Genomic DNA, 16,737 nt, shown 5'->3' with positions numbered 1-16,737 from the left:
TGCCTACTAGAGCCAGCCAGAGCACCCTGGTACCTTCTAGGGACTGTGGCAGAGCAGGCTGTGACAGCGCCGATGGGAGCCAACTGGAGTCGACATAAAACCTGGATCCCTCCCAAGAGCCCTCTCCTTCGTATTCCCCCATCTCCAAAAGGAGCCAGGCTATCCAGGTTAGCAAGCTCCCCAGCCCTGGTGCTGTCACCCCTGTGCTGCAGGGTCCTGCTCAGTGCTGGAGAGCCAGGCAGCAGAGGGAAGGAGGCTGCAGCGACAGCTGTGGGAGAGACGCTGGGGATGGCTCCCACGGGAGCGCAGGGAGGAGCACCCAGGCCGCTCCTGGAGCAGTATTGATTCCTGCAGCACAAGCACTGCCTCCTGTGCCTATTCATTGTCGATGTGCAGGAGAACAAGCAGCAGGAGAGCCCGGCTCCCCCCTGCACAGCAGCCCACACTGCTCGGGGCCGCGCCACTTCCCTGCCCGCCGGCCGCCGGCAGCACCGGCGTCTGCCCGCACCGCCGCCCGCTGCCCTGCCTTGCACAGCGCCTGTCACGAACCGCCGGGTCCCCAGGTGCTTTGTGCAATAATGCAAAGCAGATCTAATCCACCCCAGCCCCGAGCTCTCTGCAGTCTCCTCCCCACAGGCTGAGCGTGTTCCCTGGCCAGGCACGGGAGAGGGACCCAGGGCTGCGGGTGCTCTGCCTGCCCCTGGAGCTGACAGCCGATTCCCCTGCCGTTCCTGCACACCCCTTGCAGTTCCCCAGAGCTTTTCTCGGCCAAAAGCACTCTGTAAGCATTTGCTCTGCAGCAATAAATCAGAGGGATGCTCACACAAGCACGGGCCAGCCCTGTGCTCCCTGGGACCAGGGTGCAGCAAGGTGCTTGAGGCAATGCTCAGCCCCAGAAGGTGGTTCATTCATTTCCTGTCTGCCCACAGCTTGGTGGGGCTCCAGATGGCAGTTCTCTGAACTCCTTGGGTTGTCTGGGTCCTTTAGGACTAGAGCAGAGCAACCAGGGACGCCTCTGCACCCATGTGTGGTCCCAGAGGGTCCCCAGGACTGGCTGGGGTCTGACATGGATGCAACAGCCTTGGTTGTGGACAAGGTGGTTCCCTGTCCCCGGACCATGCCTGGTTGTCGATGTTCCTCCTGCTCAAACTCTGGCAAGGAGCCAGGGAGGAGCAGCCCTGCCCTGCCCCCTCTCACACCCCCATGAGCATGTTGAGCCTGCAAGTTCTCAGCTCCCTGAGAGCTCCGGGAGTCACAGGAATTGGCAGGCTCTCTGCGGGCTGGGAAGAGACTCCAGGGCTCACAGAGAAAAGGCTGGTCAGGGAGAGCTGAGGTTGCCCCATGCTGTCCTTTCCATTTCAAGGGCCAGGGCTCAAGCCAGTGGATGCTGGGCAAGCAGGAGCTGTATGCACAGCCCACTTGAGATCAGTCCCAGATCTGGGGCTGCCAACAGCTCCTTTCTCTCCTGCACTGCTCCTTTCAGCCTGTGCCTCCCCATGGCCCCAGCTGATGCAGTTGCAGATAAATAGACAAGGAGAGCCAGGCAGCAGCTCCCGGCTTGCTGTGCTGTCCCCTGGGAGGCACAGACATGGCAGCTTTAGATCAAGACTCTTCAGAAGCAAGAACAATCCCAGCTATCAGCAGAGAGCGGCTGCTGGTTCTCGGCATTCACTCCGCTGGGTACACGACATGGGCAGTGGGTTTTGGACCGAGGTACTGGGACCACTGATGGGATACTGGAGCTCCCACCAACATGGCCAGGCTGGGGGCAGAGCAGGCAGCAACAGGTGATCCCCTGTCCCAAAACTGGGAGCAGTGGGAGCCCAGTGCCACCCTGCTCTATGCAGAACTAGAGTCAGCCTATAGGGAGTGGGACCTCCATGCCTGGGAAGACTCCCAGGACCCCTCAGACCACTCTAGCCCAGGAGAAGCTGAGCCATGGTCAAGCCAAACCCTACAATACTATTCTGGGGTAGCTCAGGGACCAGTTCAGGTGGGATGCCCTGACCCATTTGTCCTTTCCTGGGGAGCATAGGGGTGTTAGTGCACAGTGGGTCTCTGTCCCCATGGGTGGCAATCTGGGGGGTACCACCATGTCCTTTGAGGGAAGCAGGAGCACAGACACAGTGGCTGAGGCTGGAGAGGACACGAGATTATGTTTCTAGTGGACAAAAAGAAGGGGGTCCTTCTGCAGCCTACACCTTGCAGTGCTTGGACTGTTTTACTGCTGCCATGGAAACTGCTGTGGAGCATCATTCTGTTGCACTGGCCAGGGTGACCGGGCCATGGCAGTTCCCAACCTTCCTTGTGCTCTTACACCTGGATTTACAGAGTGGGAGAGGCTGGATGCTGCCTGCCAGTCACCATCCTTGGGTCACCCTGTGACAGGATGGGGGCATCCCTGGGTAGAGCACCCAAAGAGCAGAAGGGATGGAGAAACCACGTAAGTGCTGGCAGGGGCTGTCTGGTGCCATTCCCAGACAAACTCAGCTCCCACGCGGCCAGGGGCTCCACGCTGCTTGGCCTCCCACAAACATAAATCATTTTCTAATTTATAACATGAATAATTGATTTTGCCTCCATAGCTGGCGATAAATCTCCTGTGCGCACATGCATAAGAAAATAATAATAATGAAAGCGATCAGGATCTGCTGCCATCGATTACCTGTGAGAGGGAACATGGTCCCCTGTGTGCCACATGAGGCTGGGAGAGGGGCTGCTCCCAGGGGATGCTGTGTGGCCCTGCCTGATGTGAGCTTTCCTTGTCCTGAGCAGGGGCACCTGTCTGAGGTGGGATGACTGGACCTATCCTAGTCTGAGCCCCTGGGACTGTACTGGCACCCACACTGGGCACTCAGGAAGGTCGGAGTATTTCAGGGTATCCCAGACCTCAGGCATGTGCGGTCCCTGCCTCATAACTGCACCTAAGGAGGGATAAGGTGCTTGGCACAGCCCCATTCAGGGATGCCGCGTGCGATGCCTCAGTGGCACCTGACCGTGACCGTGACCGTGACCGGTCCCCCGTCCCTCGGCAGCTTCAGTCCAGGGGGAGCTGCAGAAGCCGTTCTGGCTCCCGGCTGCCCGGTCCCGGCACGGGCAGGCAGCGTGCACGCCATGGGACACTCCTCTGCCCGGGTCACCTCCGGTACCCACCCCATGAAGCTGGCTGGGATACAGCCGGACGGAAATCGCATCGGAGAGCTTCGGCTCGGTAGGGAGGAGGTCCTGGAGCGGGGAGTGGGCAGAGACCCGCTGCCCATCGGCCAAACTAACCAGGGCGGCCGCACCGGCTGGCCCGAAGCCTTCCTAGTGCGGTGTCCCCACGTCTGCCCGCCCGGTCACAGCGAGCACCACGGCTCCCGCCCGCTGTGTGACACTGAACGGTGACGGGACACCGACGGCTCCCGCGGGCGGGAGCGGGGGTCGCTCTCCCTGTGTCCACCACCATCCCAGCCACGGAGCCTCCTTCGGTGGCTGCCGGCCGCTGCCGGGGCAGGACGGCCCGCCGCCGCACCGTGGCCGCCCGTGGTGCCGTGCAGAGCACGGTGCGCCCCGGCGGCGGCGGCGGTACCGGCCCGTGTGCCCAGGGCCGCGGGGAGGAGGGCGGCGGTACCGGCCCGTGTGCCCAGGGCCGCGGGGAGGAGGGCGGCGGTACCGGCCCGTGTGCCCAGGGCCGCGGGGAGGAGGGCGGCCGTACCGGCCCGTGTGCCCAGGGCCGCGGGGTGGAGCAGCGGCCGGGGCGGGCGCGGGGCGGGGCGGGCGCGGGGCCGCGCTGCCGGTCCCGCACTACAGGTCCCGGCGCTCCCCACGGCGGGGCGGGCTCGGCGCGGCGGAAGCGGCGGCGCGGCGCGGAGCGACGGGGGACCCGGCGCGGCCACGGGTAACGGCGGCGGCCTGGCGGGCCGCACGGCCCGGCCCGGCCCGGCCCGGCACGGAGGGGCGCTCGGTACCGGGGCACAGCGGCCCGGGGTGCGCACCCTGCCCGCTCTCGGCGCTGCCCCACTCTCCCTCACCCTGGTGTCCCAGCCCTGATCCTTATCCCCTGTCCCTTCCCTGTCCCCAGCCCTGCTCCCCTCGCCCCGTCCAAGCGCTGATCCCCACGTGAAGCCTGCCGTCCCCAGTCGGCTGGCAGGCAGCCCCCGGGATGCCCGGATAAGGGCACGCTGCAGACCCCATGGCTCTCCCAGTACAGAGTCACGGGGCCGTGTGTCAGCCCTTGAGTGCAGGGGAGCTGTACGGGTTCCTGGGTGCTCGGTGCGCCACTCTGCCATGCCTTGTAAAACAGGTGTCTGCTGCTCACACGTGCTGGACACTGCTTTTCATGGCTGCCTGCAGGCCCCTGCATCCTCGTGTATCCTTCACACCACCTGCGAGGTTCTGTGTGCTGCCTGCTGTGGCCCATGGCACGATGCTGGTGACCAGATACACCTCTTGCACATTTTAGGGTGGTCGTCCCAGTCACTTGCTTCCTGGTGTAAATGCACTGTAGGGCTCTTGCCCTTGCTTTTCAGGCTGCTCTTGCTCCCAGGGTAGCCACTTTGGGTTATTTTAACTTCATTTTCCCAGGCTAGGTCTTGCTTTGTTTCCTGCTTACATTCCTTGGATCCTTTCAACAGTGTCTTCTCTGGATGGTGTTTACAACAGCTCACTGCTCAGTATCATCTAATGACAATTCATTCTTCAAGTAGAAGTTTGAGAGATGCTGTAAAACAAGACTCTGAAGTTCAGCTAAGTTGGCTCTTGCTTGCTTCATCAAAAAAATTTGCCCAGTGATTCTTCTGAAATAACTCTGGGCAAGCCAGTGTCCATCATTCATTGTGCAGGTATGCTGGCTCCTTTAACTGCCAGTTTTGTTCTGCACTGGGGATAGGAACAGGGTTTGTCCTGTTCTCAGCTCTGGTTGTGTTGTCCTTTCTTGCAGAGAAAATCAATGCCTTGTTTGCTGTACCCGTCGCTCGGGCCCTGGTTTCTCCTTGGCACTATGTGTCAGCAGGTTAATAGGTTCATCTCTGCACTGGCCAGGCTGGCCAGGTGACTGTGTCTGTGTGGACATGCTGTTTTTGCTTTTGCTGCAGCTGTTTTTGCAAGGCCTCTGCCTCATTTGCATTTTTCTGTTTAAAAACAGTGATTTTTCCCTTTTGAGTCATCTTTATTTTTGAGACATCATTAATTTTCTCTCCCTCCTTGTTTATTAATAGACCTTTTCACTTTTGTGCTGATTCTGCCTGGTTATATTTGTAAAGTCCTTTGTATTCCCCTTAGCATTCTGGCTGTTAACTCCTTCTGCTGGTTTGTTGTCCCTTCCCTCTCCTGTGCCCCCCTGCAGCTGTGAGGGGACACTATTGACTTTCAAATCATCTTCCTGTCTGGAATGTTCCCCTTCTCTTGTTCCAGGTATCTTCTAAGAGCATCTATTCCAGGTGTCTCCTAAGAGTATTGCAAGTGAAAGGCACGATTGAAATCTCAGTGCCTTTGACGTTTTTGCCACCTCCTCACACAGCCAGTGTTGTGTGGCTGCTGGAGAGCTCTTTCTGCTAGCAGCAGGGGACAGGACGCCTTAAAGAGCTGCAGATGCAGCTCTTTGCTCCCTGAATGCTTTGCTTTGCCCTGTACCAGTGGCTGTGTTCATGCCTTTGCTCTGTCTCCATCAGGTATCCAGGTCCTTTCCTGGCCCCGTTGCCTGCTGTTGAGCCAGGTGGCCTGGGCTGGAGCTCTGCTGAGAGCAGGAGAGGTGCAGGGTAGCCAAAACCTCTGACAGTCCTTGCCCGGGCTGCCAGGGGCTGCTGTTGTGCAGTTGGTAAGTGTGCCATGGCACGTGCCTGGCATGGGATGAGTCCTGCAAGTGGCAGGTTCCCCAGTGGAGCTGTTTAGAATCTCCTTGTACCTGCCTTTTTATTAATCTTGTTATTGTAGTTATTTTTTTCCCCTTCAAAGAGCCCAATCTGCTGCAGGCTGTAAAGAGTGACATTGTGGTGTGCGAGCTGCATGCCAAGGCTGTGTGAGGTCCCCCAAGGCTCCTGGTCCCCCAGTATTGCCATCCCTGTTCACTGCCAAGGCTTTAAGGTTATCTGCTCTATTGATGGGAATATGGATTGAGTGGAATTAGAAACCTCGAAGGCTAAAAATACAGCTGCCTGCCAGGAAATGCAGCAGCCTGCTGAGAGGGTGCTGTGTGGCACTGGGACTTCTCCAGGAGCTGCCATGTTCCACATGAGCACCACAGCCCAGCATCCCTGCCTGTTCCCAGGTTCTCTGAGCAGGACTGTGGCTGGCTTGCTCTTGTTTGTGGGGTCTTTCACTTGACAGGACAGGGAGAGAAGTCAGGGAGAGAATGCTGCCCATGTGTGCTGCAGATGGTTGCTAGAGGAGAAGCACAGGCTGGCACCTGAGCGGGCAGCTCCCTGAGACCTCACCAATGCATACCATGAGCACAAGCTCCCTGTGAGCAGGGTGTTCCTGGGAATGGTGTGAGAGGAGCCTGTGCCTTCAGGGAGCTCTGGCTGCCTCCTGGCTGATGATCCAGCACCCTCCTGGCCATGCTGGGCTATGTTGTGCTGGGCTGGTGGGCTTTATGTGGCAGACAGCTGGGCAGCACTCCCATCACCACTTTTGCCATGGTGTCATGGCCTTTCCTGTTTTGTGTCAGAGCACTGAATTGTTTTGCTAGGCAGGTCCATGAAACAAGACAGCATCTGGGGCCGCATAGGCCTTTTTGGGGATGCACTGCTCATTGCTGCCTGTCTTTGTGGGGCAAGCTTGGTCCCAGACTCTGGAAGTGGTAGGGTTGCCCTGCCTAGTGTAGTGTGAATGAGACCCAAAGCCAGGGCCATTGCTCTGGCTCCCAGAGCATGAAATTAGTTGGTGCTGACCCGTGGCTGTGGCATTGATGAAATGTTTGATAGGCTGGAGGCAGGGGCTGTGCTGCCCTGTGGGGAAAAAACAAAGCGCTGCAGCATCCCTGCCAGTGTGGGTCATCTGCCACCCTGCCGTGCTTCTTCCCAGGCTGCAGGAAGCAGCTCTTCCCCAGCAGTGTGTGGCAGGCAGAGGCAAAGCTGTGTAGGGAGAGGATGCTCCCAGCACCAGCCGTCTGGCTAATGCTGCACCATCTGCTTTGGAGGGTGAGGCAAGGTGAATGGCAGGTTTTTGAGGAGCCCATAAATCCTATGTGCAAAGGCTCTTGGAGGTGACATGGGATCTGCATGGAGAAATGCTGCTTCTGGTTGCTCCCCGTGCTGGGAACTGTCAGGAAGGAGAGCCTGGGGAGATCACTGACCCCCACAAGACATTCAGCAATGAGCCATGGCCTGGGACTCTTGGGTTTGGCTAGGAAGAGTCCTTCAGCAGAACACGCTTCAGTGCAGTTGGAAGCTATCTGTGGTTGGAAATGGTGGTGCCAGGGGGGCTTGCAGTGCCCCCTCCCCTCTGGCACTCGGGCTGCCACTTGCTGAGAAAATGTATAATGCCTCAGTGTTGAAAAATGACTAATCCAGTCCTTGGAAGGTTTGTAGGATACATTCCTTTCTTGCGGTCGATAAAGATAAAGGGGATCGTTCTGCCAGCAAAATTAGTGTATCAAAGAGGGGGGGAAAAATGACAAGAGCTATGGAGACAGAAAAATGGTTGGGGCAGCCGTGGATGATGCTCAGCATCACCACAGCACCCATGCCTGCACCTCCTGTTCCTGCCCACCTTCGCAGCATGAGGTGCAGGCACAGGCACCACGGTCACGCTAGGGGTACTGCCCTGCTGGGCTTTTCCAGTGGTTTCCAGAGAGCCATGAGAGACTCATCTGTCATGCCAAGGCAAGGGTCTGTCCATCCATCACAGAGGGGATGATGCTGTGTGGCATGGGCAGCCCCAGCCACTTTCCAGCCAGCGGTTGGCCTCCCCTCGCCTTGCTGGCACCACTGCTGCTGTTGGTGAGGGGCCACGGGGAGCGTTCGCGCCTCGGTCAGGGGCTGTGTGCAGGGGAGCCTAATGTACCGGAGGTGCCTCGGAAATGAGAGCCTTGGATGGGTTCCTGGCCCTATTGATCTGCCGGCAGTTTATGCATCCTGACATTCATAATCTCGGTCGGCGCTGATGGTCCAGATTAATGGGCCCAGGGGCTGTCCATCCGTCACTTCACATTAATTACTGAAGAGGTGTTTTTCCAGTGATTTACCTGACAGCGGCCTGTGATGAATCCCCCTAAACGGAGTGGGCAGTGATTAATCATGGGGCCCCAGCCCAGCCCCACTCTGCCTTCCCCTCAACCACAGTGCAGCCCCCCGCACCATCCGTCTCCATAAACCCTGTCTGATGCATATTTATAGGGGCAGGGGGGCCTGGCCGCTTGTGGTGTGCCTGCTTCTGCCAAAGATGATGAAAAATAAATCTCTGTCGGGACGGGGCAGCAGGTGAGCAGGGCTGCATCATGCCATGGTCCTGCGCCAGGGTATCCCTGTGCCGGGGTTTGCTTTCTGTTGTTCTGTGGCTGCCTCAGGCTTCTCTGTGGTTTTTGATGGCTGAGTAGTGCATGGTCTCGGTGTTCTGCTTCACCTGCAGACACTGGGCTCGAGGGTCCCAGGTAGCAGCTGCCGGAGTGGGGCAGGTGCCCCAGTGGTTCTGTCAGGATTGCCCTGCTTCCCCCAAGTTGGATGTGCCCCACCAAAGGCTGTAGGGCTTTGGGGTGCTCTGGGCCCCAAACCCTGTCTGCAGATACGCTGCTGTGGGGCCGTGTTGGGGCTGCACAATCTATCACCATGTGCCAGTTGCTGAGGGAGCAGGGTGAGCAGTGGGACCCCGAGCCAGTGACCTGGGCAGGGGCTGCTCCCTGTGCTCTCAGCCGTGGGGCTGTTGGGCTGTGGGCAGGACAGTGACGCTGTTCTCTCTTGGCAGGCAGGGTGGCACCATGCAGCAGGAGGCAGAGGGCGGCCGGGCGCGCCGCAGGAAGCCCGACATGGCCCTCTACGTGCCCAAAGCGCGGCGGGAGAGAGAGGCACGAGCGGCAGGGGACACCCGGGGGGCCGGGCACTGCCGGGAGCCCGAGAACCACCGGCTGCTGCAGGACCCAGCCTGGGCCAGGGGCGAGGGACAGAGGCCAAGCCCCCGAGCCAGAACACAGGCAGGCAGAGTGGCAAGGAGGGAGGACAAGGTGGATGCCACCAAGGAGCTGCGGACAGCCTCTGCCAGGCACAGCCGTAGGACAAGAGGGAGCTGCCCTATTGCACTGGAAAGCCTAGAGGCATCACCCGGCGTGTGTGAGCCATGCCCAGATCCAGCTGTTGCTCAGCACTGGGACAGGCAGGACAAAGCATCTCACGAAGAACCCGGAGAGCTCAGCCACAACCACAGGGTGATAAGGACTGAGCCTGACCCTCCATCCCCACAGAATGCCCAGGCTGGGGCTGTGAAGGCTACCTCTGAGTCTGGGGATGATCCCACTAGCCCAACACCTGCTGCTAGCCCAACACTGGTTTGTCAGACAGGCCTGAGTGGCATGTTGGAGCACTTGGGGGACAGCACCCTAGATCCAGCTGAGGACCTCTCCCAAAGCCTGGGAGAGGCTGTCCTGCAGTCAGCAGGGGTGGGCAACCGTGGCAGGGTGCCCCAGTTGGTGGAGGAGACAGTGGGTCTGAAAGCCTGGGAGGAGGAGAGGGAGGAGGAGAGGTCTCTCCTGGCAGAGCAGAGTGAGGGTTGTGCCACTGGGGTGCCAGAGGAAGAGGAGACGTGGGGAGGCAGAGCTGAGGTTCCTGGGGAGAGCACCTTGTATGCACCAGGAGCCAGCTGTGAACCTGTGTTCCTGGGGGGCAGCATGGGCGATGTTCCAGGGCTCCCAGGGGGGAGCACTCCACAGCAGGGCACGGGCAGCCCATCCCAGCTCCCACCTGCCATGGAGGAGAGCACTGCTGGTGCTGGGGATCCGAGAGGAGAGGGTGACCTGGTGCCTGCTGTAGTGGAAGCAGGCAGCACTTCTGCCTGCACAGATAGCAGTGCTGGATCTGAGAGCAGCCCGTGGGAGGGAGCACCTCTGGAAAGCTGTGAGCCCCCAGTGCTCCTAGAGCAGCTGTGCCATGGCATAGAGGGGATCTCACCTGCATCCTGGGCCAAGGAGCTGGCAAAGCCAGATGAGGATGTGGGCTCGCTGCAGAAGCACCAGGAGGCTGAGAAAGAAGAGAGAGGTCTCCACAGCAGCTCCCCTACGGAAGGACAGACCAGTGCCAGTGCTGAAACCCTGAGCCAGACCAGCCCAGGTGCTGAGGAGAGCTGGGATGTGCTGTTCAACGATGATGGGGACTGCCTGGACCCACGCCTGCTGGAGGAGGTACTTCTGCAAGCCAGTGTTTGTGGGGATTGGCAGGGCCGGTGGCTGGTGCCTGCTGGGATGTGGGGGATGTGTTCCTGTGTTCTCTGGGGTGAGTGCACGGGGTGGGTAGGCTGCACCCAGGGCATGACCAGCCTAGCTGCCTGTGCTGCCTGCTCTTAGAGCCAGCCTTCCCCTGGGATCTCCATCTTCCCCCTCTGTCCCATCCCATCTGGTGTTGCTGGGGAAGGCTGGGGTGATTGCCCCTCTGTAGTACATAAAGTGTGCCCAGTAAAACCTGCTGAAGTGCTGTAAACTGCAACTGCACCCTCATGAAACCAGGGCTAGTGATAAAGAAATGGGCTGAGATGTATGGGATCCCATTGAAACAGCAACGGGATGTTTCCTCGAAACTATGGCTTCTTAATCAGCTGTGGCTCATTGCCATTCCCTCCTGCACACATGCTGCTGAATTTACTACACTTGGCTGCTTAGTGCCAGGATCCACACCATTTTGCTGCCATTCACGAAGAAAGCTCAGTTCCTGCAGCAAGGCTGGATATCCCTTATTGCATTTTAAATCAGTAGTGTCAAACTGGTAATTTTCCTGAAGAAACAAACAACATTAATATTGTTACATCCAGCGTCTGCCTACCCCTGACTGGAAGCAGGGTGTGAAGTGATGGGTGGTGCCTTGATAACAGCATCTATTAGATTAACTCAAGAGCACCTTACTGAGGGGCACAGATCCCACCTTGTCTGCAAGGCCTTGCTTGGGCTGATGTGTCCTCTTGGAGCCTGGCACAGTGCTGAGACAGTGGGACACAGAGGGCTCACATTTGGGGGCCCAAATGGAAGGGTGGAAGGGTGTTGGGTATTCCCATCATTGCATGGCTGTGCTCTCCTGAGCCACTGTCCCTCACCCTCTAGACTGGAGATTGTGGTGAGTGCTGGTGTGAGGAGGACAGCGCTGCTGCTCTGAGACAGCTGGTGCAGGTGGCACTGGCTTTCTGTGGGCTGATGCCATGGGCATGGCTTTGTCCTCAGGGGAGGAAGGTCAGGGAAGGTGCAGCCATAGGATGCTGTGAGCAAGGCTGTGCTGTGCAGTGCAAGTTCTCACTCCAAGGAGTATCTGTATTGGCTCCCCTACGCACAAGCTCTGGGACAAGTTTGAGCTGTCTAGGGAGCTTCCCAAAATAGGTGAAAAAGAACCTGAAATAGGGATTTATCAAAAGTTGCCTTCTTTGTCCCCTGCAGATTCCTACATGGCGCCTCGTGCTTCCTGAGCCCTCTGAGCTCCCAGCAGGTGGATGTAGCTGCTTGGGAGGGCACAGGCTCTTGGGAAGAGGGAGCCTGTTGTTAATTAACATGAAGAACAAGAAAATTAGTAGCGTCTTCCTCGAAACCGAATCCTTATGCAATGCAGATAGCTGGCAGAGAGCAAGATTTATGATGTTCTGTGCGGAGAAGAGATTTCTGATAGCGGATGGCTCTTTAATCTAGCAGGAAAAAAACACCGTAGTGAGCACCACTGGCTGGCAGCTGAAACCAGACAAATTCAGAGTAGAAATCAGTTTGAACACAGAGTAATTAAGCACTATGCCTGTTTCCTTGCGGGCTCTGTGGACTCTCCATGAGGCGGTGCGGCATGGCAGGGGCCGCGATGCATGCGTGCCCAGGGCTGTGGTGTCAGCCAGCAGCCTGCACACCCCTCTGACCTGCTGTGGCAGGACTGTGTCTTCAGAGACCAGCGAGATGTGATGGACAGGCTTCATTTTTGCTGTTGTCTGTCTGTCCATCCATCAGTGAACCCTCCCCAGGATGCCTGGCAGGGCTGGGGACCGCACTGTGGCTCCCACTGGCTGCCGTGCCCCACAGCTGGGGAGATGCTGGCACGCTGTGTGCTGGGCAGTGCTGGGCAGTGCTGTGCTGGGCTGTGCTGGGCTGGGCTGGCAGTGCTGGACTGGCAGTGCTGTGCTGGGCTGTTCTGGGCTGGCAGTGCTGGGCTGTGCTGGGCTGTGCTGGGCTGTGCTGGGCTGGCAGTGCTGGGCTGGCAGTGCTGGGCTGGGCGGGCAGTGCTGTGCTGGGCTGTTCTGGGCTGGCAGTGCTGGACTGGCAGTGCTGGGCTGTGCTGGGCAGGGCTGGGCAGTGCTGTGCTGGGCTGTGCTGGGCTGGCAGTGCTGGGCTGGCAGTGCTGGGCTGGCAGTGCTGGACTGGCAGTGCTGGGCTGGGCGGGCAGTGCTGGGCTGGCAGTGCTGGGGGACCTGTTGAGCCGTGCCTGCCGCGTGGCTGAGCCCTGCTCCCAGACGGCTCCTGTCCTTCCTGCCCCGCCACACTTGGTGATTTGTGAAGGTCAAGGGCTGCTCCGGCACTCTGTGCTCCTGCTCTCTAATCATCCTCCCGCTGCCTGGCACTACCTGAGTGCTCTGCTCCCTCAAGCAGTACTGCAGGGCTTTATCCTGCCTGGGAATGGCTCCCTTGCTTCCCCGAGCAGGCACAGGGTGCCTGATGAGTGTGCTGCCCTGCATGGGGGTGATGGCAGGGCAGGAGGCTCTGCTGGCAGCTCTGCTCGTTCCGTAAGCTCCATAACTCAGCTCTACCCTCCACCGGCATCCAGCCGCTATGGCAGCACCCCCTTACCTGCCGTGAATCCATCTTCCCCATAAAATTGTCGGAATGAGCACTTTTTATCGACTAAGCTGGCTGGGATTTATGGACTCTAACCTTGCAGTCGTGGTGTGCTCTGCTATGATCGCTTAGGGGATCGGGGTGGGAACCCGCCTGAGTTATGTACCCATTTCTTGGCATCACACCAGCCCCACGCTCCAGGGGAACAGGAGCTGTCAGTGCCTTTGGACTGCACCTGGCCTGGGGTCTCAGCTGAAGGAGGGCAGTGAATCCCCTTGGCCAGTGGCACAGCGTGGTTTGGAAAGCGAGGATTCAACAAGGGATGCCAGGAGGCCCACTGGGCAGAACAGGGTGCAGGGTGACCAGCTGGCACTGGCAGTGCTGTGGGACACAGGGAAACGGGGGCTGGATGCACCCTTGTGCTGTGGCAGCAGGACGCTGCTGCCTGTTTTTTAAATAAAGGCTGTAAAATGTGCATGGTAGAAAAGCTCTACAGCCATCATCTTTTAGGGCTGGAGAAAGTGCCCCACTGTGAGGTACTAAAGGTGCACAACCCATTTTATCAATAAGAAGATTGAGAAGGGACTTGATTAACATTAGTAAGTGCTGTGATGGGGAGGAGACCAGGGACTGAGGGTTCTTTAATCCGGCGGAGAGGCAGAACAAGAACTGCCAGCTGGAAAGTGAAGTCAGACAAATTCAAATGAGAAATAAAACATTAATTTCTAGGTGCACAGGTGATTAACCAGCAGAACTTGCTCCTCAGTGAAGCACTGTCTTTTTCATCTTGGCTTCTGGGGTGCTGATTGGCTGCTCCAGTGCATGTGCTGCAGCCGGGGCGTGCTGAGCCTGGTGTTTCCATGTAGCAGAGAGACATCAATCTTTCCTCCTGGCCTTACTATCCTGCTCCTTGTTCTTCCCCTAAGGTATTTTAGGTCACCACATCACTGTGGAAGGGGGGGGTGTGCTTGGAGATGCATGTTCTGTTTCATCCCTGCCATTCCTACCATGTCCCTGACTTGGCCATCGAGCATGGCAAGTGAAGGGATGCTGGTAATGGGAAAAGCAGGTGCCTGGTGTGAGAACCCTGGTTGGTAACTCCTAATTCTCAAAGCCATGAATCCATCTGCAGTGCTGGGCTGGGGTGCAGGGGCCTGGACAACTTTCTGGGGAGCAGTTGCCACGGGTTGGGAACTGCTGTGAGGCAGGTGGGCATGGGTTGCTCAGTGCTGTGCCTCTCCTACTGCTGCAGCTCTCAGGGGGTGAGAAGCACGAGGAGAGCCAGCAGTCACCCCGCTTCAACTACTATCGGGCCGAACCTGCTGCTCCAGACATCAGCGACGATGAGCTGCCGCACGTCATCGAGATCTACGACTTCCCCGCGGATTTCCGCACCGAGGATCTGATGCGTGTCTTCTGCAGCTATCAGTGAGTCTGCCAGCACTCTGTCCCTGGTGCTGGGGTTCCCTGCCTGGGCTCTGCTCCACATGCCTGCCCATCAGGTGCCCGTGCCTCGCTGACCTTCCCTCTCTTTGGCAGGAAAAAAGGCTTTGATATTAAATGGGTGGATGATACGCATGCCCTGGGCATCTTCTCCAGCCCCATAACAGGTACTGCTCCTGGTTCAGCTGGGGATGGGCAGAGAGGAGGCATCCCTCTCCCACAGCCAGATGCTGGGCGTGGGGCTGTCCCTGCACGTGGACATGCTGCTCTCTTCCTGCAGCACGCGATGCCCTCAGCACCAAGCATCTCATGGTGAAGACGCGCCCACTGTCCCAAGGCACCCGCGCCTCTAAAGCCAAAGCCAGGGCATTTGCTGGTGAGTGGTGCTGCCCTGTGCCAGCTTGTGCCATCCTGCTTGTGCTGCAACATCATCCTGATAAGTGGGGAGGGCTGGGGCAGCCAGCATGGCTCCACAGCTGCCTCGTCCCTCACAGAATGCCCCAGTAATGTCCCCCATCTTCACAGAGTACCTGCAGCCAGCCAAGGAGCGCCCTGAAACATCAGCTGTCCTGGCCAGGCGGCTGGTGATCGGTGCCCTGGGGGTACGGAGCAAGCAGACACCAGCCCAGCGAGATGCAGAGAGGAGGAAGCTGCAAGAGGCTCAAGGTGAGTTTGGAGGGGCTGCAGTGTAGGGGGCCCTTCCTCCTGTATGCTCTGTCTCACAGGGTGCTGGGTGAGAGGGGGCTGCAGCAGGGTGGGCTTCAGCCACTTCCACAGGGAGGTGGGGTGGTGGGGATGTGGCATTGACCCCCTTGTCTCTGCAGAGAGGAAGCGCCTGGAGAACAAGCAGCGGGAGGATGCCTGGGAGGGCCGGGACTGAGCCAGGAGGCTGCACTTTCAGCCCATGTCCCTCTCTGCAGGCGGGCAGAGCACTCAGCGTCTCAGAGCTGGGACAGATTCTGCACTGTGTCCAAAAGCACTGGGCTGCTTCACCGAGAGGGCTGAGCAGCATGTGGGCTGGTTGGTGCTGTGGGGATGCTGTTGCTGTCAGGCAGCACTGCCCACCCTGCCCAGGGCAGAACCCCCAAGGCTGCCAGCCACAGCAGGAGCAGCAGCAGGATGCAGGGAGCTCAGCAGAGAGCATGGGGGGCTGTGTGAGGTGGCCCTGGCCACCTGGAAGGGCCTTGTGAGTGAGAGTTTCTGTCCTTTATTTTGCTAATAAATGCCATTTATTTTATTTGCTTGCCTGGGTGGTGGCTCCCCGTTCCCTTCATACCGGGGCAGGGTGTGCGTGCCGGGGGCAGCTGCGCATGGTCCGCGGGCTGTGGGGATGTCCACCCCTCCCAGGTGCTGCTGGTTGTCCCCTGCGGCTGTGGGGGATGTGCAGGCAGGAGGGGTCGGGCAGGACGGCAGGCAGGAATGTGCTGGCAGCAGCCCTGTTTACTTCCGCGGAGCAGCTGCAGCCCTGAACAGCGGGGCCCTTGTCAGAGCATGGGCAGGGCCGTGTTCCCGGCCCCACATGGGGCTCTGATGTGGCCATGCTGCCAGCCATGGCAGGCTGGGGGCTTCCTGCCCTGCCCCCGGGTGGAGGCTGGCACCTGGGACCTGCCTTTGGCTCTGCTTTGCATCATCTCTCAGCACCTGAAAAACTGCTCTGTGTGCCCCAGCACTCCCACCCTGTAGATCTGCAGATTCTGAGGTTTTGGGGCCTTTCACAGGAGGCGAGGATGGGGATGATGCTTTTCTACCACCACTACCAGCAGTTTGCATGCTTTTGGTCGCTGAAGTGCTCATGTGGCTGCCCCGTGTCCCCTGGCTGTCCCCCAGCTTGGCAGCAGCAGAGCTGGTCATGACCCCGTGGCGGTGGCTGCCTGCCCCTGCGCCATCCGGCAGCGCTGCCAGCTGGGAGCCATCTCGGCTGCCGTTCCCGGATGCTCGTGGCTTGGCCGGTGGAAATTCCAGGGAGCAAAGCTGCTCTCATGTGGAAAACATCTTCCCGGCCATCCGGCATCCCTCAAAGCCCCAGCCTGGCCGGGTGAGCCTCCACCAGCACGTGCCTTGCCACGGTCTCTGGCCTCGGGCCCCTCCAGTGCATCCCCGTGTTCCCAGCAGCAACTCCACGTGCAGGGACCATCACGTGTGGGTGCAGCCTGACTTGTCCTGGGCCGAGGTGGGTGCTGGCAGCCCCCCACTCTGGGCTGGTGCCTGCCAGTGAGGCAGGAATGGACACAGGTATGCAAGGAGAGGGGTGGCACTGCCCCGTGGCTGGCGATCTGGGGAACAGACAGTACAGAGTGTGTTGGTGACATTCCCTTTTATTTCCTGTTATAAGAAAAAAGATAGAGACCACGGGAGGTAAGAAACAGAGAGCAAGAGCACAG

The 16,737-nt window shown here is 58.9% G+C and overlaps 1 protein-coding gene across 1 annotated transcript; it reads left to right on the top strand.

Annotated features, from left to right (window-relative positions):
- The first annotated feature begins 2,976 nt into the window (after nucleotides 1-2,976).
- Nucleotides 2,977-15,593, top strand: R3HCC1L (R3H domain and coiled-coil containing 1 like). Its single transcript, XM_036386156.2, has 8 exons — nucleotides 2,977-3,370; nucleotides 3,454-3,880; nucleotides 8,881-10,306; nucleotides 14,166-14,341; nucleotides 14,453-14,523; nucleotides 14,637-14,732; nucleotides 14,882-15,022; nucleotides 15,181-15,593. Exons 1-8 carry the CDS (start codon nucleotides 2,977-2,979, stop codon nucleotides 15,234-15,236), a joined length of 2,787 nt encoding a protein of 928 aa, XP_036242049.2. The 3' UTR covers nucleotides 15,237-15,593.
- Nucleotides 15,594-16,737: the final 1,144 nt, after the last annotated feature.

The sequence above is a fragment of the Molothrus ater genome, chromosome 8, assembly GCF_012460135.2.
Source record: "Molothrus ater isolate BHLD 08-10-18 breed brown headed cowbird chromosome 8, BPBGC_Mater_1.1, whole genome shotgun sequence".
Taxonomy (NCBI): domain Eukaryota; kingdom Metazoa; phylum Chordata; class Aves; order Passeriformes; family Icteridae; genus Molothrus; species Molothrus ater.
This window is presented reverse-complemented; position numbering and strand designations above follow the sequence as displayed.